The sequence below is a fragment of the Typopeltis vanoorti genome, chromosome 9 (genome assembly GCF_054136105.1).
Source record: "Typopeltis vanoorti isolate ZY-2024b chromosome 9, IOZ_Tvanoo_1.0, whole genome shotgun sequence".
NCBI classification, from domain to species: domain Eukaryota; kingdom Metazoa; phylum Arthropoda; class Arachnida; order Uropygi; family Thelyphonidae; genus Typopeltis; species Typopeltis vanoorti.
Genome location: NC_143557.1, coordinates 58,478,938 through 58,502,998, shown reverse-complemented (window position 1 = coordinate 58,502,998; position 24,061 = coordinate 58,478,938). Strand labels below are relative to the sequence as shown.

General features: G+C 35.4%; 1 protein-coding gene across 1 annotated transcript in view; it reads right to left on the bottom strand.

The window, feature by feature from the left end:
* LOC150103071 (voltage-dependent T-type calcium channel subunit alpha-1G-like) overlaps nt 1-24,061 on the bottom strand; it is a 156,787-nt gene that overhangs the window by 80,958 nt on the left and 51,768 nt on the right. The window contains exon 12 of the mRNA XM_090398087.1: nt 3,440-3,595. Within this exon, the coding sequence (XP_090254213.1) occupies nt 3,440-3,595 (156 nt within the window). The remainder of the gene's footprint in view (nt 1-3,439; nt 3,596-24,061) is intronic.

The following is a 24,061-nucleotide window of genomic DNA, read 5'->3' as shown; positions in this document are numbered from 1 at the left end:
TAATGCAAAGCACATCTCCTGGAGGAGATGTATGATGCTTTGTATTAAAGGCAAAGGGCCACTACCCATACCGGTTTCGACCTTTATTGAGGTCTCATCAGTGGAAGCCAGGCTAGAAATACCAAGATTTTAATAATGCAGAGCTTATGATACCTCAATAAAGGTTGAAACCGGTCTGGGTAGTGGTCCCTTGCCTTTAATACAAAGCATCATACATCTCCTCCAGGAGATGTGCTTTGCATTAAGGGTAAATATTAAGATTAGTGATCAGAGCTTATTCTACTTTTACCATGAGTTGCCTTGGTCTTGCACTACGTGCAGGGTCAGCTAGACTTGCAACACTTGCAGGCGCAAACTTGACTTGTTTGTCTGTTTGCTTACTTGGGAAATGGAGTAAAACCAGGTTTAAAATTGCTTGGTGTCTTTAACATTTGTTTTGACTGCTGTTTGGATTCTGTTATGTAATGGTGAATCCAATTCTCATCCGTTGTAATAAATTGACACACAAAATAAATTTTATTTTTGTTAAAACGCTGCAAGCACTGTTCAGAGATTTTTATGGAGTGCGTTTTTGATCTCCTGTGAGCAAGCGAGGCACCCATCTTGCGCAAAGCTTTTTCATTTGCAATTCTCCATGCAAAATATATCCTACACGTTCTTTTGAAATGTCTATAATCTCAGCAATTTCACGCACTTTAACTCACTGGTCATCCAATACCACATCGTGCACTTGATCAACGATTTCTGGTGTGGTTACATTTTTTGGACTCCTTCACGTGGGTCATCTTCAAGACTGGTACGGCCACGTTTATACTCGGCAGCCCATTTCTTAATTGTCGAAAACATAGAAGAGTGCCCGTAAACGTTTATGAACTTCGAATGAATTTCTTTTGCCGTTAAACCTTTTTTTACAAAGATTTTTATAACCGCACGATACTCATTTTCATCCATTTCAAGAAATACAGACAACACTTTTGCTTCAGACAGCTGTATAAAACAAACTACTTGATAGAATGACTTGCAATTTCACATGGATGCTTATGACAGATGTATCAACTTAAAAAAATCGTGCCAATAGTGTTGCCATCTATGTTCAAGGCCGAGAACGTTTCACACCATCCTCGTACAACGCAGAGGAGTAACGAATCAGTCCCATAGAAATTGACCAGAAACTGAGTTATTTGGTTGAGATTTGAGTAGTGAGAGGTTATCATTTAAACTGAATAAAATAAACATCAGAGTGTTCTTAATTAAGCAGTTAGGATAGATTTTATTAGAGTAACGATTACAAGTTTATATTTGTAATGTTAATCTATAGTGCTATCGATAAGCTGGGTAAACTTTTGATTTGAATTCTCATACATAATAGCCAGAAAACCTGAATTGAAAGACATTGGTTTATTGGTTTAAGAGCCACATTTAGATTTATGAGAAGTCAAGTTAATTTCGACGTGACAACTAAATTCACAATTATGATTTCTTGCAAAATATCAATAAAAATATTTTTGTATATTTAAATTTTTTAATAAAATAAAGGAATTATTCAGATTTTTAAAACATAATGGCTTATTTTAAGTTTCTATATTATATTTATGAAAAATATATTTAAATTTTTAAGAACATTAAGTTTAGAACACTCATTCAAAAAACAAATTATGTTCCAAAGAATATCAACACATTGATATTCCTTGTTTTTGAACGAAATGTAGTGATCTGGTTAAAATCGGTTGAATGATACGTCGGCTTAAAAAAAAAAGAAGCCTTTTTGAATGTGCTCTAGTTCTTTCGCAACCTGGATTTGGTAATATATAGGGTTAACTCTTGCAAGCCCATTGGTACACCCTAAGCAAAAATTATTACGATGAGATTAAATTAAGGATATTTGCATCGAAACTGGTGAATCGACCGTGAGATGCGGTGATTAATACCCTCGGAGGGTAATGGATGGCAATGCTGTAGCCAATGAAGTTCTAACTGAGGCTTGGCTATTGCTGTTACCTTCCTGCCATGATCAGAGCTTTAATAGCTCAATAACACCTTATCCCTACACTGTTTTCTACAGATAACGGGGAAGATGAAAAGCATTCTTGCTTCGCCTCTTTAAGCCAGTCCTTATAAGAACTATAAGGAAACAAATATATACGAATTGTTGCTCTGATTACAGTCAAAGCAGTTAATACTGCAGTGGTTGCAGACGTAAAAACCTAAATTTCCAGACGCAGCCAAATCCGGGTCTTGTGGGCTAAAATAGTTATATCAAGGGAATAAAATTTTGCTGCATTTTGTAGGCACTAAAGTAGGCCCAGCTCTTGAAATTAAACCGAAGCTACTTTCAATAAATTCCTTTAGAGCCTGTTGACAGTTACCATGGTAACTGTGGAAGTCTATTTCAGTAGCTACCATAGTAACGTCAGCAGGCCTTGAAGGTGTGTATCCATTACGTAGATTTACCTCTTCATCTTAATTATTTTCATTGCTGATAGCGTACCATCAAACATTAAGGTGATCATGCAGATCTGCGCGCTAGAAATCTTGTGCACAAGAAAGCTGCAATGCACGGGTTCGGCTTGTAGGTTACAAAACTACATCTTGTTTCTGCTTGATATTCAATAACATGGTTGAATGGTTTGTTAAACAATGCCCACTAAATATAGCTTACAGGCTTCAAAAGTCTGGAAACTATTTCTGAACTTAATCGAGAATGAGAAGGACTCGAGTACAAGAACTGCTTCATATTAGGAATTTAATGCGAAAAAAAAATGAAAATTCATTAGATAGCCAGATTTGATTCATTAATCTATGTGTTGAGCTTCGTGCTCTAAATCCTTATAAGGACTGGCTTAAAGGGGCGAAGCAAGAATGCTTTTCATCTTCCCCGTTATCTATAGAGGACAGTGTACGGATAAGGTGTTATTGAGGTATTAAAGCTCTGATCATGGCCGGAGGATAACAGCAATGCCCGAGCCTCAGTTAGAACTTCATTGGCTACAAAAAAAACATTCTTTAATATATCATTACTTTAATATATATATATATATATATATATATATATACTGTATATTATTTTTTAGATAAATAAATAAAGGTGTATAAATCTAAAATATAACATTAAATCTTCATATACTATTATATGAACTAGACTGAGATACTTCTAATTAATATTAAATATGCTTCTAAAATTTTAATTTAATAAATAAAATAGTTTATTTTAAATTAGGAAAAACAGAAAAATTAGAAGATATAAGAATTGACATATTAAAAGCATTACATTAAGTCCGCAATTACTTTGTCTGAACCTTACAAAAATTAAAAGATCTGATATTTAAAGACCTTTGTATTTAATTGACAAAAGTTTCACACATTTATTACTGAAGAATTGATTCACAAAATGATTTTCCTTCCTTAGAATTAGTTACTATTCTTTAAGATGTGTATTTACCTCTTGAGAAAATCCTTCGACCAAAATAGCCACCAGCAAATTAAACAGAACGTAATTTCCAAACGTCATTAAAGCAACGAAATACAAAGCTGCCCAGTGGGAAGTTCTTTCCATACCATTGAACAGAACGATATTCCAATCTTCTTGCGTAAGAATCTGTAACGCGATACATAAAGAACTATTATCGATTAAATTATTCTCCCTGCAATTAAAATTACATCAAACATTTATGTGCAATATTCGATTAAAGCACGGAATAAATAAACTGTTACGCTAGCGAAGAAACGTTTGGTATTACAATGAGAATAAAGCGTTTATATTTTGAGTTGAACAAATTGAAAATATCAACCAATCAGCATGAATTGATAAGGTATTCTTTGAAGCAGGGCTATGTTGAAATTAAACTAAGCATTATTAATTATTACAAAGGTAATATTTTCTTTCGTAATCTAATTTGCACAATTGTATATAACTTTGTTACTTTTATTTATATAAAATTAGGAATTTAAAAAAAATAATAATTTTATAAATCATGATTAAATATTAGCAATTCATTCTGCGTGTTTGTTTTATTATATTATATTATCCCCTCCCCCATCGCTTCAGTGCAATGTTTTATTAATAATGCTTATATATGAGACATCATAATGAAAAAAAAATGAAGAAAATATATAAAGATTTTGCTATATGCTGAAAATTTTTAAAAGCTTCATATTATTAAGATTACAAACATTACATAAAATACAACTTTTTATACTGCTAATAGCAATAGATGAAACATGAATATAATATCAATAATATATATTATAATATATGTTATTATATATAAAATATATATTATTATATATATAATTATATATAATATTCATCAAAGCTTGATTTGCTTCCTCAGTCTTAAGAAAAGGCTGGTTATATTCCACTAATTCGAGCCCTACCAAAGGGCCTATGAGTTGTGGAAATACTTTCTGAAAATGAAAGCTGTGCCGAACAAAGCGGCCTTTTGTAGCTGCCCAATTTTTAATCCACCTAACTCGAGTGCTTCTAGATGTTTTTTCAATGTTTTAGGGATGGCGCCTAAAGCACCTATTATTATGGGAACAACTTTCGTTTTCTTTTGCCAGATTCGTTCAACTTCGATTTGCAAATCGCGATATTTTGTAATTTTTTCATTTTCTTTGTTGTCAATCCGACTATCTCCTGGTACTGATATTTCGATAAACTTGACACCATTGTTTTCACTTTTTTCAACCACTGTGATATCGGGTGTATTACATTCCAAGCTTTGTTCAGTCTGGATTTTGAAATCCCAGAGTATTTTAGCTTTTTCATTCTCAACCACTTTCTTGTGAACTTTATGCTTCCAATAGTCTTTAGATACTTCAAATCCATATTTTTTACATAAATGCCAGTGGATTATTTTAGCTACGTTATCATGCCTTTTAGGGTACTCAAATTGTGCAATTTTGCTACATCCACTTATAATGTGGTCTACTGTTTCTTCCTTTTCTTTGCACAATCTACATTTACTGTCGTCGTGAATTTTTTGTATTTTTGCCTTCATAACGTTGGTTTTAATGGCCTGTTCTTGTGCTGCAAAAATTACCGATTCTGTTTCTTTCTTTAGTGCTCCATTTCTCAACCATTGCCAGGTCAAGTTGCTGTCAGCGCTGTCCTCTATGCTGTGAAGGTATTTTCCACACAATGCCTTATTTTTCCATCTTTCGGTTCTCACTTTTACTTGGTTGGTTTTGTATTCCAATTTTGTCTCCATGGGTTTAAATAAACCCTCTTTCCTTACCTCAATTAGAAATTTTTCCGTTGTTTGCTGCAGATAATCATTTAAATTTCGTTTTTCTTCTTTCATAACTTACTTGTAATAATCCTCTACCTCCTTTTTTGCGTGATAGATATAGCCTATCAATGTCACTGCGAGGATTGAGGGCATGGTGCATTGTCATATATATATAAATATGAAAATAATCGAAATCTAAGATGATTTAATATCTGAACATGGTCACTTCGCGAACTCAATCTGGTAAAGGAGATAAAACAGGAATAAAATTTCTTGTTAAGAATAATTTACTTGCTATATAGTAAGAATAATAGTAATATATTTGTATAGTAAGTAATAATTTACTTGCTTTTGGATTTTAAATGTACATTTAAAATCCAAAAAATTTCCAGAATAATATAAAGATTCCACAATGGAAGTGATATATCTCTACACATCCAAATGGTTGTATAGATTTTTGCAGCAAAAAAAAACAAACAATTCTTTAATATTAATCTCGTGCGGTTTATTACGTCGCCGATTGTATTTTTCTCTTTCAGTTACAAATAGCACAACAAAAAAACAGCTGTTTCTTTTCGGAAAAACACTCACAACATTTAGTATTGTCTATGATTTTGAAGAAAACAAAACTTGGATTTGAAATTCTTAAAATGATCAGGAAGATGAAAGAGAAGAGTTGAACCATTTTATAAAGACCGTATATCAAATTTAAAGTAATCGCTGATAAGAAATTGAAATAGTTTTAAGAAGTGTAGTCAGCATACTAATTGACTCGGGTATCAGACGAGTATTCTGAAAAAGAAAATTATAAAACAACGGAATAGTTAATTACGGCTCAAGAAAACTTACAAAAGATCTTAATGGAATAATATGAAACATTTAAACCTGCTTTCTCTTAGATACACCAGACTAAAATAAGTATAGGGACAACATAGTAATTCAGAGTTAACTTAACTTCTGCTTAGTGGTGCCCCCCCACCACTGAGCCCCTGCAACCCATGCATGTCGTAAGAGACGACTAAAATGGACGCAGAGTTTTGAGAGTTTCATCCTCTCAGGTTTCTTCAGGAATTTTGCTCTCGGTGAGGGGAGCTTAGATTTCGGGGGGTTTGCCCTGAGAGAGCATTTCGAGTCTCCGGAGAGGGTGTTTTCCGGTGGGGCCTTGTCGGTGGATGCCTTTCCCTGGAATATGAGTGGCTCTGTTCGGTGGTAGGGTGAGCCTGTCACTGAGTGGGCCAACGCCGATTTGGACGATCTTTCGCCACTATGGAGTGGTCTAAGGATCGTTCTAATTTTTAAACAGGGCTTTACTTAAAAATCGCCATTGTAACCCATGCATGTCGTAAGAGACGACTGAAATGGGACGCAGTTTCGCTCTTGGTGAGGGGGGGGGTGCCCTGAGAGAGCATTTTGTGTCTGTGGGGAGTCTCCGGCGTGGCCTGTGGGGGGACTTATCGGTGGATGCTTTTCCCTGGAATATGAGTGGTTCTGCTCAATGGTGGGGGCGTCACTGAGTTGGACGATATTTCGGCTACTCGTGAGGAGTGGGCCGAGGATTCTTTTAATTTTTAGAAAGGGCTTTACTTACATACCAGCCCCACTGTAGCCCATGCATGTCGTACGAAGCGACTGAAATGGATGGTAATGCTGTAGCCAATGAAGTTTTAAGTGAGGCTCGGCTATTGCAGTTATCATCCTGCCATTATCAGAGCTTATAGCTCTATATTACCCCATCCATACATTTTCTTCTACAGATAACGGGGAATATGAAAAGCATTCTTGCTTCACCCATCTAGCCAAAAAAAAAAAAAAAAAATTGCGTAACTCACTAGTGTGTTAAATATGTGGCACCTTTCATATGACAGTACAATCGTAAAGAGCTTGTATTGTGACACGTTTCTTATCAAGGTGTTGCGAAATTGTTATTGCCATGGCTGACATTTTTGCTTATGTGCAATTCTTTTCACAGTGATTGATAATATCTCCATCCAACTGTCACTATCTAAGCATTATGCGTGCCCCCCCTCCGTTATTTTTTTCCCGATGGATCCCATCCAATATTTATGGAATGGTGTGGAATGCAGTATCCGACGTCAGGGCCTTGTTCTGTTGCTGATCTCTGGTACGTTATTCTGCCTAGTTGGTCCGGAGTGCCTCAAAACACATAGTCTAATGGAGGCAGTGCGAAGATGGGTGCAGGCAGGTATCTCGGACAAAGGATACCCTAGGTAAGTAGTTATAATGTTTTGAATCATGAGTGTATGCTCTGTGATGAAGGGCTATTGAAAACAGTACACGTTTTTATCAGGGGTGAGGCAGAAGCAAGATGTTTGGTAACTGATCTGAAGGGAACACGAACCTGGAAAATGTTGACATTCAATTTCATTCCTATTTTCTAGCAACTAAACTACAATTTCCATCGAATCGGAACATGTCGAAGGAACAGAACTGCAGTGTGAAAACGACCATTCAGGTCATGGATAGAGTGGATCAACATACTACTATATATTTAATTAAAATGAACTCAGATCACTTTCATCCTAAAATATTACATTTAAATCCCTAAAGCCAGAGTCCTAGTTTTTCCTCCTTGTAGAATGCGATTCACAAATCAGTGTCTGAGAATCTGAATGGCGTATTAATAAAGGACTTACTAAAACGGAATAATTCAAAGTCACTCATCTAATCGCTTCATATTATCCTACAGTGCTTCCGAGGATTTAAGCCGCTATCAATGGTGTATGGAAATCGTGCCTGATGTCGGATTAGGGTTGTCTATTCTGCCTAGAATGATATATTCATCAATTATACAAGTTTTATTGGAAGGAGAGCGCATTTTAAAAGTACATTTCTGAATAATTCTTTGGTAAGAAAAATGACAGATGAGGACTTCTATCCACTGAAATTTAAAATACACTTGTGGAGGCTGTGGATATGCAAACGATCACTAGAGATATTTTAATAATGCCCTGATCGGAAGAAGGGTGATCAAATAGCATTGTTTCGATATGTGGGAAGAATTCAAGGCTATTTTCTGTTGCATAGAGTGGCAACAGCTAATAATGCCAGGGGACCACGTGATGATCAAGAAAGAGACGTACGTTTATTGAGAAATAATTGTGCTTTATTTATTGTGTCATAAATAACATGTAGTCAAGGTTGAAATCTATTTAATTAAGATGAATTAATTACAGATGTTTTCGATTCACATATCGTGGATCAACATCAGTGTAAAACAGTTTGAAATCAAAAACTTGACAATGATGATATATGGAGAATGGAATCTCTTTTAATATTCAGCGAGCTAGCCAAGTAACAGACGGCTAGAGAAAAAGCGCATGAATAAAGTAAAAGATAATTACAGCTAGAAAACTAAAATGAGGTCACTTGAAAAAGGAATGACCAAACTTAATACACAAGCCTCATTGCTGTAATTCAAAACAAATAAACATTTATAGTAGTTGTCTCCATATTTGAGCTTCTTCATTGTGCACATAAAGCTACACCATCATAGCAACAACCTCTAATCATGTGGTCTGCCCATTTTAGGTATTTGCTTGATGTTCTCCAAGCGAATGCCAGGATCCATTGCATTATCTTTGGAGACGACAGAACTTTCGCGATCCTTTAGGTCGTGTTTATTTCTTACGCAATCAGCTGCTTCGAAATTCTGAAAGAATTTGATAGACATGACGAACATCGTATCGTAACAATCACGGCTTCTATGGTAGCAATGATCGTTTCATCGTTTCCATATACTGTGGAAATGAGAAACGGAAACGATTTCAGTGAACAGAGTACAATATTATTCAATCTTGATTGCGTTATAACACTCTTCTTATACTCCGGTAGAAAAGCCTGCCTGTGGCTTAGGTATTCCTCTTGGAAGAAGGATTCTCAAGAAATGGGAGAGAGATCTTTGATATTTCAAAAGAAAACTCCAGATATTGAGGTCCTTGACCCTTATAGCATTGGGATAGCATTATAATAAACAGAGAACCATTTTCAAGCAAGCACTAGATAGATGATTTGAATAGATAAATGATAAGTGACTGTTTTTCTATTTTATCACACTAGGAGACGATATTCTGCTTATTGCAGGCCTGAAGTAATTCTTGAGACAGTATTTAGAGTGGAATTCCAGATTATTCACCACTTATTATACCCAAGTATTAATAGTATTTTGAAATACGTCGAAATCACTTGAGAAAATCAGCACTAGATACCATAGAAATTATAAATTAAGCTAACTGAATGAGAGGAGGGGTTAAATTAATGATGTGGAAGATCAATAAAATATGAAAATGGTATCCACGCATTAAAATACAGGGTCTCCTCAAAATAATGCTATCGATATTTTAAATGGAAATATTTATTGAACCAAAAAGATGCAACAATAACAATATTTCGAATGACAGTTTGAGGACTATTTTTTATCAGCGGCTAACAGGTTTAGTATTTAGTTGCATCTATAGCACGATATACATCCAATTTGGAACTCAACTCTTTCCATGTGCTCTCCAATATTACTAAAACTATCTTTAGATGTAATGTCTTGTAGCGAAATCACTTTCGATTTGTTCAACGTTTCCTTTACTTAATCCATTGAATAACAACAATCCAAGTAGGACTACGTGTTGGCTCCAAAACTAGTCCTTTTCTCCTGCAGTGAATTCGTAAACCTACCTCGAATTCGTAAACTGAGCATATGCGAATCGCTAACTAAAAATTTTGCATACTATTAAAAAAAAATAACTTTTTTATGTTGAACTGTCGCCATCTTGACATTGATTCGAACGAGAACACGCATACTCACAAAACAATCATTTACTGATCACCGATCTGGTGTGAAAAAAATGCTTTAAAAATATTGTCATTATTTTGTGAATCACTACATACGAGTGAAGTGAAATTACTAAAGGAACGTGACATACATGAATTTATCTAATGATTGATGAGAATATAAACAGAGAATTTACTCGACACGACAATTTCATAAGAGAGAGAAATGTATAGACAGATATGCCAATGTACATGCGGTAATTAATAAAGGAGAATTTAAGCCATATTTTGCAGAATAGAAGATATCAAGATTCTCATTTCTGTGAGATGATTATGTAAAATGACATGACAAAAATTTGATTCATAGAGCAGGCTTCCTTGCTGATTCATTCTGCAGTTGCTGACCGAACTGTTGGATGGGATTAACTAAACCAAGTCATATACAGGAAATATACAGACATAAATAAAATGACGTGTTTTGCTAAAAGAATAATAACGTTATTCTTCGTGGCAAATTCATCCACCCAAACTGCAGATTACGCATCTTATAAGAACTGGACGATGGACTGAGTCCTTGACTCTTTATCCCGTCATCTGAATGAAGTGAATCTGTGTGGATGGAGTGTTATTGAGCTAAGAAGCTCTAGTCATGGCTGGGTAACGGCAATAGCCGAGCCTCAGTTAAAACTTCATTAGCTACAGCATTGCCATTTGTTACCCTGGAAGTCCTAAAAAGGACTTTTTCGATTTTCCCCAGATTACGTATCCTTATAAGGACTGGCTTAAAGGGGCGAAGCAAGAATGCTTTTCATCTTCCCCGTTATCTGTAGAGGACAGTGTAGGGATAAGGTGTTATTGAGCTATTAAATTAAAGCTCTGATCATGGCAGGAGGGTAACAGCAATAGCCAAGCCTCAGTTAGAACTTCACTGGCTACAGCATTGCCATCCATTACCCTCCAAGAGTATTGGATTGAATGAATCAATCACCGCATCTCACGGTCGATTGATTCCCAGATCAACCCCAGATTACGTATCGATTGCGATAAGGAGAAATATACAGTAGTTATCAAAAAAACTAAGAGGTTTATTATATTCATTTATAACATTTTGTAATATTTGCCAGAAAATTAATTTTTAAGTTAGAATTTTTATTTCTCTTTTAATTTCACAGTATATTTTAGAAAAATTTCTAAAAATTACTTAAACGTTTTTTCTGTCAATTATATAATAACATCATTAGTTCATTTCTCCCATTGTGGTTTCTAAATGCTCAAGTGCCTCTCGCTACGTGTTCTTTCTTCCCTCTTATTTCATTTAGCATCGAAATTTCACTTTTCACATCCCATTTTTTCTCCGTTAGAACGTCTCAATTTATCGTTTCATTCTCAACTCGCTTTTAGTGGGGAGGGGGGGGTAAAATAAATACTCTGGCGCCTTTTCATTTCCCAAAGGGAGTAGGAAGAACGCTTTTAGCCCTAACTTTCGGAAATCAATAGGCAGTTGTCTCCTCGAGTTCATTTCTACCGAAGATTTGTATATTTACACGTGACGAGAGTACGACAGACATCTGCCGCCCTGTCGTCAACAAATGTCTTTCTATCTAAACTAGCATTATTGTATGAAAAGTTCCGGTCAATTTTTTTGAGTTATGGAGTAAAAATAGGAATTTCCTGAGTTGAAAAATCCTCTTCATCTGCGCCAAGGTTCATTAAATTGAGAACTGGTTAAAAAAAAAAAAAAGACCTAACAAAAGTTCCTACAGTCGCGACTAGAACCGAGCTTATACAGTTTTCTTTCTATGATGGCGATATGAAGGTTACCATTAGGATGCCACACGGGCACCTTCGCTTTTGGAGATGCTCATGAAACTCCCCGAAAGTTTATCCAATGAAATCTGCAGTACTGCAAACCTATCCCTATGTTTACATATAAGAATTTATACTTTTACTAATAACCGTGGCGTTCGGGAGAAATCTTTCCTTTTTCTGTTTTTTCTTAGTTTGTAACCCAAGTTGAAAAGGTACACCTCCTCTTTACAGAAATCAAAACACCTTGGCCAAGATCTCATCACTTGTCTCATCAAGGATGAGAAAAGATCTTTGTAATGCAATTTAAGATCATTTCTGAGAGAGAGCTACTGTTGTCCTGAACAACTTTCTTGTAGGAAGACAAACCTACATTACGTATTAACACTTAATAGGTCAATTAATACATGGAAATGACATTCTATCTGCTTAAAAGATTACCCAAATGTGCTGTTTTTCTATACTGACAAAAACGCCTATATTCAAATATAATTTACTCATCTTAGTTGCTTCTTTGTGATCTTAAATAACATAATAATTTTTCTCGTTTTTACAACTGCATACACGACAATATTTTGAGTTTCTAGAATACTTCCGGAAATAAATTTTTGTTCGCTATGCTCTCATTTAAATAAATCTGAGAAGTAAATGAATACTTAAGGCGATTAATTTATCGGAAATATTTCGTCAAGTGTTTGTTAAGCTGGAGAAATTCTGCTCAGTAAACTAACCTCCACGTCTCTAACTGGCTCCCCTATCCCAACACCACCGACCTAGCCAGACGAGATGCAAGTATTTACTAGAAGGAATGCCTTAATGCAGACTTCTACCTACTCGAATTACCAATAACCGTTTTCACTTTGCCAATGTTATTGATCTCTTTTAAACCATATCTCCCTTTGGTATACTGTAGAATTTTCTTGTCCTCTTTATAACTCAGATGGCAATCTTCTGCTACTCACCTCTCTCTCTCTCTCAGCGATCACGTGTATGGATTCCGCCATTTTGAGGTCTACGGCTAGCCTCTTAGTACATTACTCACCACTGGCCACGCGCCATGAAAAGGTTCTGTGAAACATAGGCTCGTGACATTTCCAGAACTTTTGATTATATCTGGCATTGAGACCGCTAAGCATAGAAGACATAATCAAAAATAGCTATTTATACGATCAATTCCGGTTATAATAGATCCCTTGAAGATCCTCAAAAATTACGTTCTATTCATATATTTATATTGCTTATGTCCGTATTCTCGAACTTAAACCATACCGTTTCAGGATCTTCTTGAAAAGAGAAATATATTAATGGATTCGTTTTCCCTTTCACACTCACGCAACTTTACGTTTCCTCAATGCTTTCATTAATTGCCATAACAAGTTTACAATCGGAACAAACTTCGCTTAAATGGCGTGTCATTATGTCGAGGCAAGCTTCCAAATGTTTAACTCCAGACGAAGTTAACCCATTCATCGTATCAAGTTCATCTGTTGCACTGTTAGCAAATCCCACTAACTGACTTGTGCCAATTGATGGTAGTTACAGACTTTACGAAGGAATAGGCGCATCGGGTCAAGAATATCAAAATTAAATACAACTTTGGTTGCTTAAAATAGTCATTGGCGAGCAAGTTGACCAACAATGTAGTTGCATGTCAGTACATTTACGTGATAGACCACACGGTTCAAAATAGAGGGCGCGTTTAAAAAACACGCTCTCTATTGGATTTTTTATCGATAGAAAACCAAATTATGAAATCCGCAAATATATTTTATTTAATTTAGGAATATTTTAATGACACAAAAGAGAAATAACCTTTGAAAATTTGAAAGTGGTGACCAAAAAGCTCAATAAAAACCGAACTACAATTTATATTTCGAACACATATTACACAAAGCATACTGAATAAAAACATACCTTTCATTGTTTGAAGCTATTGTATTGTAAAACCAAAGTCTTTTTCAAAATTTTCTTGCGCTATATTAGAGTGCGAAATAACTGCTAATTTAAGGGTAACAAAAAACATAAGCTCAAATTCTTGAGGTAGATACTTTTTTTTTTGTTTGCCACGCTATCGTCCTTACCTGAAACACCGTAACTGTCGCCCACAGAAAATTGTCGAAATTCTTGCGGTCACAGCTACAAGTAAAGTCCGTCCTCCTCAGTTCCTCGCACGTGCAATATACGTCATTGTCTGGCCGAGAACAAAATTTACCTCCGAACAAATGCATTCCCAAGCAACTAGGGAAAGCAAAAATTGTAACGCGACATATTTTTTTACGGATTGCTGTCCATTAAATTGGACAGCACATGTTTTTTTTCACACTATTTCTAAGCATTTCTAACGTAATTTTTTAAAATTTATTTTGGTTGTGTAATAGCAGTCAAAGTAGACAAAAGTACCGTTTTTAGAAATCCGTTTAGACTCATTTTTAGTACGGATTTAAGAGATAAGAGGTAAATAAATTACGAACAGTGGCTAGTGAAATATACATAGGACAACTTCCGGTTGATTTTATATTCAAGCTCAAAAGTATTAAATATCCTTTTATTTATTATATAATATTTAATCTATAAAAATATTTAGTTTTTTTTCTAAAGATATCTTGTGAAACTTAAGAATTTTTTCCTAACGAATCATAAACTTATAGACACCTTTAATGTATTTCAATAAAATTACTCATATGTGATTATAAGCTAACATTATGTAAATTATTCAGCCGAAATGATAACGTTAAGAATTTAAATAAACGAATATATTTATTTGGAATGGGAAGGAACAAAAATGAATACAGATTTCAATGAAGAGAAGCTAAAATGTGTGAGATAACCGAACTTTTCATGATAAACTGCGGAAGGCTATAAACGTTGATCAGAATCACATTTTAACATATTCAAAGGATGGTATCTGCTTAAAGAACGTTTGGCGGTACAGATATCTGACTTATAGGCAAGAAAAGCCAGTTTCAAGTAATTCCTCCATAAATCATTTATTTGAATGACAGAATTTTTTTTTACAAAAGGGGAGGTCATTTCTCATTTGGGTTTCCTCTTATGTACATTAGTAACGAAAAACTGACTTATTTAAAATTTATTTGAAGTTCCATTTAAAAGGGTGTGTAAAGTTGTAGAGTTGACTCTATTGTGGTTAAGCTCAACTCGGGAGCTTTCTTACAAGAAAAGTCAAGTTAGAATTTCTCAAATCACCCATAGATCTCGAGAAAGACGAATGTGCACAAAAAGTAATAACAACTACTATCTATGAAAATATACGTACCTTTTTCCAGTTAGTTGGCAATTAAATTAAAATGTTTATTTTGCAGCCAGATGGTTTTGAGCACATTTTAGAAACTAGCTTTAAAATAATAGGGAGGTGCCGTTTCTTAGTTTCTAGAACGTGTATCAAGAGCTCGCTGACAACGAAATCATAAGAATAACCATCTTATAGAAAATAACAAGATATTATCAGTTAGGTCTTTAATGAGGTATTAATACTGGAAATCTATTATAGATTTTGAATATCAGCTTGATTTGCAAAAGATGTCTGGAAGAGACAGAGATATTAGAATCATATTCCTGTCAGAATAGAAATATTCGTTATTTAGTTCAAAGAGGAAGTTTCGACCCCACGAGGAAGTTTCTGTTAAGTCAAAAGCTAATCAAGACACTCTTATCATGACATCAACCGAATAAGTAAACATCCATTTGAAAAGTATGTTAAATTTTCAGAGATCGTTATGTAGAAATAATGTACAGAGGAGTGCACATAATGTGCGTTATTAAATAAACAGTGCTCATTTGTTATATTTCCTTTTTTTTGTCATAACTGCTAACATACTTATGCCCTTGACTATATTTTTTGATGAATATGTAAAGAGTAAGTTGACATTTGATTTATCTCTAAGGATCTCAAATCTTTGAACTAAATACAAGATCCTGTTATTCGATGAGATGCATATGAATCTCTTTCAGACATGTTTATCTGATCAGCTTATATCCACGATCGAACTTAATAAACCATTTGCTAGCATAACGGATACTTCAGCCAATATCTCAATGATAATTAACCTTGCCAATGTCTGTCCGGATAGTCACTATGATGATTTGAATTTAAGTAAACTGTTGCGTGTATTCTGCCTAGAACACATGGAGACCATGCAGCACCCCCCCACCCCCGTTATCTTATAATTTAGGTCCAAAATTATAAAGATAATTTGTCTTATAATTTGTCTCATTCCTTCATATGTATTATAATTTTGATAACTAAAATAAACTGTTACAATTAAGTTCCAGTTACTAAGACACAGGGCGAACCCAATTGAGAGATCGCTTTATTGGTAAAGAATTTTTACAGAAATCATTAAAATAAATTCCTCACGGAGAACTCCAGAAATGAATTGAATGGACTATCATCAGTCTCTCTTTACTTCTCTATGCTAAGTGTTTATTTCACTTATAGTTTCGTGTGTCAAAACCTGTTTTATTCGCATATAAAAACCAAGATAAACTTGCCCCCCCCTCCTTTTTTTTTCACATGCACTTCACTTAAGGTTTTTCAATTTAATGAAGTCAAAACAACCCTCACATGTTTAGCGGTTTCATCTGCTCCATCTATCGCTCTACAAACTCCACCAACTACTCTGGCCTCTTCAACTTTCTCTCTCTAAAACTCGACTTTCTGCAGTCTACCTCAATAGTGAGGTCATCCTTGTTGGGGACTTTAATGTCCACAACTTACATTGGCTCCCCCTTCTCCGGTTTCACCGATCAAAAAGAAGGCAGGGATGCTGGAGTATTCGCCATCAGTAATGGCCTATTTCAGATCATCAGTCTTCCCACAAGAATATCTAACAACTCCCTCCAATTTGCCAACGAGATGTCACAGTAGACAGTTTACTCTCCTCAGATTTCTTCACCAATGCAGGAGTACCCCAGGGTTCTGCTCTTTCACCCACTCTCTTCCTCTTGTGTATAAATGACCTGCTCTCACAGACTTCCAATCCTATCCATAGTTTTGCCGATGACAGTACACTCCAATGCTGTCGTCAGCAAAGGAGCGCGCTGTCGACAGTGCGCTTGTTATCATCAAAGGTTTTCCCTTTCTGATAGACCCGATCACAGTTAAATGTCATAAGTTAAAATACTTATATTGAAAATGACTTTAGACTGTTTCTACTACAGAGATGTTGAACACAAATTATAAACTCGAAAAATGCAAACCAAGATTGCAAATTTTGTTATCATTTGCATGCAGATTAATATTAAAATATGCGTCTCATCTTTTTTTTTTCTAATCCATTCATCTTGGGGACATTCATTTGTGAGACAAAAATCGTGATTCAAACTCATTATCAAATTTTTATACTCTACATTTCATTAAATTTAAAGCAAAAATTAATATTTATAAACACACCAGTGTTTTTATTATATAATGAGAATATTTATAATGGTTGTAGAGATCATCATTTAACCTGGAGTGGACGGGAAGATTGATGAATACCTTTGGAGAGCAATTGATAGCAATGCTGTAGCCAATGAAGTTCTAACTGAGACTCGGCTATTGCTGTTACCCTCCTGCCATAATCAGAACTTTAATAGCTTAATATCTTATATCTTATCCCTACACTGTCCTCTACAGATAACGGGGAAGATAAAAAGCATTCTTGCTTCGCCCCTTTAAGCCAGTCCTTATAAGGACTAAGGTGGTGTTGAGTTAGAAATCATTTAACCTGGGAGAAGGAGAATTGACCGTGAGATGCGGTGATTAATACCCTTGGAGGGTAATAGATGGCAATACTGCAGCGAATGAAGTTCTAACTGAGGCTCGGCTATTGCTGTTACCCTCCTGCCATGATCAGAGCTTTAATAGCTCAATAATATCTTATCCCTACACTGTCCTCTACAGATAACGGGGAAGATAAAATGCATTCTTGCTTCGCCCCTTTAAGCCAGTCCTTATAAGGATCATTTAACCTACCCCGTGTGGTGGCCGGGATAAGAATAGCTCCACTGTAACCCATGCATGTCGTACGAGGCGACTAAAATGGGTATCCAGGGAGGGTAATGGATTGCAATGCTGTAGCCAATGAAGTTTTTAATTGAGGCTCAGCTATTGCCTGCTACCCTCCTGCCATGATCAGAGCTTATAGCCCTATATTACACCATCCATACATTTTCTTCTACAGATAACGGGAATATGAAAAGCATTTTTGCTTCACCCATCTAGCCAAAAAAAAAAAAAATCATTTAACCAGATAGGGAAATTTATATGGATACATGTATTTCCATTGACAGACTCAGAGTAACGGATGGCAATGCTGTGGCCAATGAAGTTTTAACTGAGGCTCGGCTATTGCCGTTACCCAGCCACAACTAGAGCTTTTAGCTCAATAATACCCCTTCCACACAGATTTTCTTCAATCAGATGAAGGGATACAGAGTCATGGCTTCTATCATTTTGTGTTCTGAAATAACGTATCGGATGTGTCGTATCGCTATCAGGAGAATCTACCAAAGCTTTTTGTATTTTGTTTTTAAATAGTTTGTAGAATAAAGACGCTAATAATGATGAAAAAATATAACGTTTTAACCAAAGATTACTCATAAGTTATATTTACAAAGTGTATACGTATATTAAAACAGGTAATTTTTTCCCTATTTTCCTTTACAGATTATCATTTAAAGCGAATTCCAAGAATCGATCACGGCAGTAAAGGAAACGAATATCACCAAAACAAAACCAAGTTTCAATGATGACTCGTTCAACTGAATATGAATCTTGTATTTTATCTTGGCTTTATAATTGCCTAGATCTTTGACCCTCCCCCCCTCAAATCGCAAGCCTTCTGTAGACAGATAAGTAGGTTCTGCCATTCACACCGCCAATTTCAGGTATCATTTAATACTTAATTCCATTATTGTCTTTATGCATGCAAGATGCATGGAATATTGTTGACTGATGACTGTCTGCAAACGTTCAGTTATAATGGTTTATAACAGACAAGTGGGAGACAAGAAAAAAACAATTGAAGATAAGTTGTTAATGATTATGAGAGTGGGACAAAATGAGAGAAGGTTGTATTTTGTTATTTTAAGAGTTCACTTAAACAGTATTTCAGAATCAAAGGTATCGTGTAGTTAACAGTACATTTGTAAGTCATTTGAAGAAAAGAAAAAGAAGTTTAAGCTGGTTCCTTCCTCTTGAGGTGTTTTTGTACTCACAGACATTAGCAGTACACTCACCATAAAGTTGAAATGTTAGTAGAATCTTAGATAGGTTTACATGCGACATTAAAATGTGTCATTTTAAATAGAATCAAAATAATAATTTGAGACTTATTGTCACTCTCTTAATCGCTAGTAGGGCAGTATTTTACGAATAAATTTATCCGGATGACTTCTCAATAATCGCACGTTATGCTCAGTTAATGAGTTGGGGCACTATTAACCCATAGCGATGAAAATGCGATTTCAAATTAGAGCACCACAGCCCTTTGAGGATTATCCACCACAGAAATGCTCCTGTTTGCCAGTTCTGTATCTCATTACTTCAAAGGACCAATAACGACCCCACTAACCACAGGTCATTAGTTGCATTAATGCATCGCTGATTCCTCTTTGACTTTTCACTCAGTAGGAGATCGATTGCTTCTGCGCCATGCATTAATATGAAAGTTGGACGGAATTTCAACTCCTTCGTTTGATCTTGAGTAGCATACACTTTCAGAACGCAAGATACTCTGATCATTGAAATTAAACTGCAAAATGAAGGATACTTCATTCGTTGCATCCGAAGAAGTAAATCAAATATAGAAAGCTTGTAGAAAGTTCCAGCTCTTGATGGATGCGAAGAGGATAATTGAGCAACCAGCCATAGGATTTATCAACTGAATACCTGATTTCTGAAGGTCTAAGGTTAAGGCGATTTCAGGTCAGCCCAAAGACATGTGGGACCAAGTTGTCACGTAATAAATTCAATAGATGACGTAAATATCAATTGATCTTCTAGTTTCCAGGTGGACAACTCTTGAAATCTGCTTACCTCAGTATAGGACGAACGTGAAGCCAGCAACATTTTCAGTCGGAAAAATATTATCAACCCATATTATTTAAATCTGCGCCTAATATAGTCTCAGACCATTTTTTAAATCTCACATAAACACAGCATTTGAAGGCAAATGCAAATTAAGGTAAACAGGTTGTTAATTTCTTTCATGCTGAGTTTTTACTATTTCGCAGTAATCAAGTAAGTCATGGATTTGACCACCTCTCCTTAAGGAATTTTAAAGAAGACATGCCAAGGCAACCTAGCATCCCCTCCCACCATTGTTTTAGCAAAAATACGAAATAAGTGTACTGAAGAAATGAGACCCATCTCGTGAATAATGCTGAGCCGTATCGCATAATTATTCAAACTATCTGATTCCTAAACTAGTCCTCCCTAAACACTGTTAACCAAACGCATCAAGTCTTCCATTATCCCTCTTATCTTACACAATGTCTCAGCTCCAACAACGCAAACACAGAACCAGACTATTACAGATTTAAGTTTTCCATAATTGTTTGAACACTACCGAAGCCATCCTCATTCTTATACCCACTTTATCCCTCGCTTCACCGATTTTACTTCAATAATTTCTCCATATCTTACTGTATTCTCGTCGACTATAGTTTCATGCACAGCCTTCTTAAAGTCATACTACACACTTTCTATATCATAATCTGGTAGGCTCTATTACATAACATAACAACACCCGACCAACTCCTAGTAAATTCTAGCAACATCAGCATGCCCGATGCTCAGCGTTAAAAGAGAAAACTGGATGTTAGATCTTTGGTGCACATTTTTAGAAGCCTGCGTTCTTCTTCTGCAGCTTCTCCCACTTAAGTGGGGTCACTGTTGATGATGAGTCTCCTCCACATCCTCCTGTCTTGGGCTGTCACCACATCCAAGTACAAAATAGAAGCCTGCGATTAATTTTATTAAATTAAATAATAATATTTCCCCGTCTGTACACAATTGATGAAAATATCCTTATAAGGACTGGCTTAAAGGGGCGAAGCAAGAATGCTTTTCATCTTCCCCGTTATCTGTAGAGGACAGTGTAAGGATAAGGTGTTATATAAATAAATAAATAAATAAAGCTTTGATCATGGTAGGAGGGTAACAGCAATAGCCGAGCCTCAGTTAGATCTTCATTGGCTACAGCATTGCCATCCATTACCCTCCAAGGGTATTAATCACCGAATCTCACGTTCGATTATTTCTCCTTGATGAAAATATAGTCCTTATAAGGACTGGCTTAAAGGGGCGAAGCAAGAATGATTTTTCATCTTCCCCGTTATCTGTAGGACAGTGTAGGGCTAAGGTGTTATTGAGCTATTGAAGCTCTGATCATGGCAGGAAGGTAACAACAATAACTGACCCTCAGTTGGAACTTCATTGGCTACAGCATTACCATCCATTACCCTCCAAGGATATTATTAATCACCGCATATTAAGTTCTTAAAAGAACTGGGCAATGGACTGAGTCCCTGACTCTTTATCCCGTCATCTGAATGAAGTAAATCTGTGTGGATGGAGTGTTGTTGAGATAAAAAGCTCTAGTCATGGCTGGGTAACGGCAATAGCCAAGCCTCAGTTAAAACTTCATTGGCTACAGCATTGCCATTTGTTACCCTGGAAGTCCTAAAAAGGACTATCAGTTCACAGATCACCGCATATCTTAAGTTCTTAAAAGAACTGGGCGATGGACTGAGTCCCTGACTCTTTATCCCGTCATCTGAATGAAGTAAATCTGTGTGGATGTAATGTTATTGAGCTAAAAAGCTCTAGTCATGGCTAGGTAACGGCAATAGCCGAGCCTCAGTTAAAACTTCATTTCATTGGCTACAGCATTGCCATTTGTTACCCTGGAAGTCCTAAAAAGGACTTTTTTTTTCATCCCCTTACCATCACCGTATATAGTCCTTGGATAAGGACTGGCTTAAAGGGGCGAAGCAAGAATGCTTTTCATCTTCCCCGTTATCTGTAGAGGACAGTGTAGGGATAAGGTGTTATTGAGCTATTAAAGCTCTGATCATGGCAGGAGGGTAACAGCAATAGCCGAGTCTCAGTTAGAACTTCATTGGCTACAGCATTGCCATTTGTTACCCTGGATTGCCATCCATTACCCTCCAAGGGTATTCTCGTTAGGATCCATCCGCTTCATAACAAACCATCACCGCAAAAAAGTCCTTATAAGGACTGGCTTAAAGGGGCGAAGCAAAAATGCTTTTCATATTCCCCGTTATCTGTAGAGGACAGTGTATGGTAAGGTGTCATTGAGCTATTAAAGCTCTGATCATGGCAGGAGGGTAACAGCAATAGCCGAGCCTCAGTTAGAACTTCATTGGCTACAGCATTGCCATTTGTTACCCTGGATTGCCATCCATTACCCTCCAAGGGTATTCTCGTTAGGATCCATTCGCTTCATAACAAACCATCACCGCATATAGTTCGTCATTTCATTATATGTATGAATCATATATCTGAAAGAAAGTGGTGTCAATAGATTTCTGTCTAATTCCTTTACACTGAGGTGCAATCTGTAAATCAAACATTACCATTTAGTGCTAGTAAAAATGTTTTTATAATATTTGTTGCAAATCGACATTCGTCAAGAATATAATTCACAACCGCCACTCGATTGTATTAAATAAAGGTAAGTAATTAGAAGAAACACACGTATAAACCACAGTGAAAATTATTTAATTGTAAATATTTCATCTTAGTACATCATCAGTACAGTATTTAAACAAAATTAGGAATAACATACAGTTAGGGCGCAGACCAAACCTAAACCGCAACGACGTTCTTACTATTCCTAAAGTATGGGAAATTATCATACAAAATTGTGTTAAATAATTAACATTTTTTTTGTACTACTTTAGCACGTTATGCACGTTTTCATGAGATTGTAATCATGCGCCCTAACTGTATGTTATTCCTAATTTTGTTTAAATACTGTACTGATGATGTCCTAAGATACTTAGGATGAAATATTTACAATTAAATAATTTTCACTGTGGTTTATATGTGTATTTCTTCTAATTATGAACGCACCATAGGTTTCGTTATTTAAAAAAGGTAAGTAAGTAACATGATTACGTATCGAAACATGCTATGTGTTTAGTGCTTTCTAAACTTTTATTTCCTACCTTCCTTATACTTTAAAAACACGTAATTTGATCAATTAGGATTTGAATCACTGGTAGAAGCTTGGATAATGTTCGGTTGTCATCTTTTATACAAACTCGGGCAAAGATTAATATTTGTCAGGTAATGACAATATTTAAAAAATGAAAATTTAATATCACGGAGTATAGACGCCAGTTTATTATATTTACAATACTTATTGTACTTTTGTCTACTTAGTAAGCCATAATTAGTCAATAATTAGAAAGATTTTTCCGTAAAATTGCATTTATTTCTAATCAATTTGAATTTAAAATGCCATTAATTGAGAGAAATTCCAAAGAAAATACGTTTTTCACATAAAAACAAATTACTTGTCACCAGTTATAACGCATTTATGAACCAATAATAACGTTACTGCTGATCTAGATTGAATTCAGCATTTTTAATTTAATTCGAAATAAAAACTTAATAAGTAAAATATCGCTTTTAGTTTGATATACTTTGGTAATTGCTGTCGAGTTCATAATAAAAAATACGCGATAAAGATTTATTAATGAACATAGACAGCTAATTTTCTATATACACAACTTTAAATCTTACATATTAATTTTATATCTAGTTTAACCGAAATGTGTTTTTAAGGTATTGAGAGGGAGATGATACAAATTGTACACAGGTAATGAGCAAATCACTGACAGATTTCGAGTGATCATTGAGTTCAAATACCTACCTTTTAAGCTTGTACTTGTTTAGTAACTTAATAAGAGCTTATTAAAACATCCGTGTGCTTAACTCGGTGGGGCGAGCAGCGACTTCATTATAGAGTGAGTGAAATTTCTCTGCCTAAGGGAATTTGGAGATATTATTATGCACGGATTGATTACAGAAAAGATATGAGTGTTACGGAGTCCTGGGAGGATCAATGACAAGCAGTTGTCGGTTTTTCATTCCTTCAAACAAAATATCTGCTACCATCTTCTGAGTTCTGCAACCACAAAAATGGTTTTAGAATTTTTATGAGCAACATCCATATTTTAATATTGGATGAGATTAGAATTAATAGGTA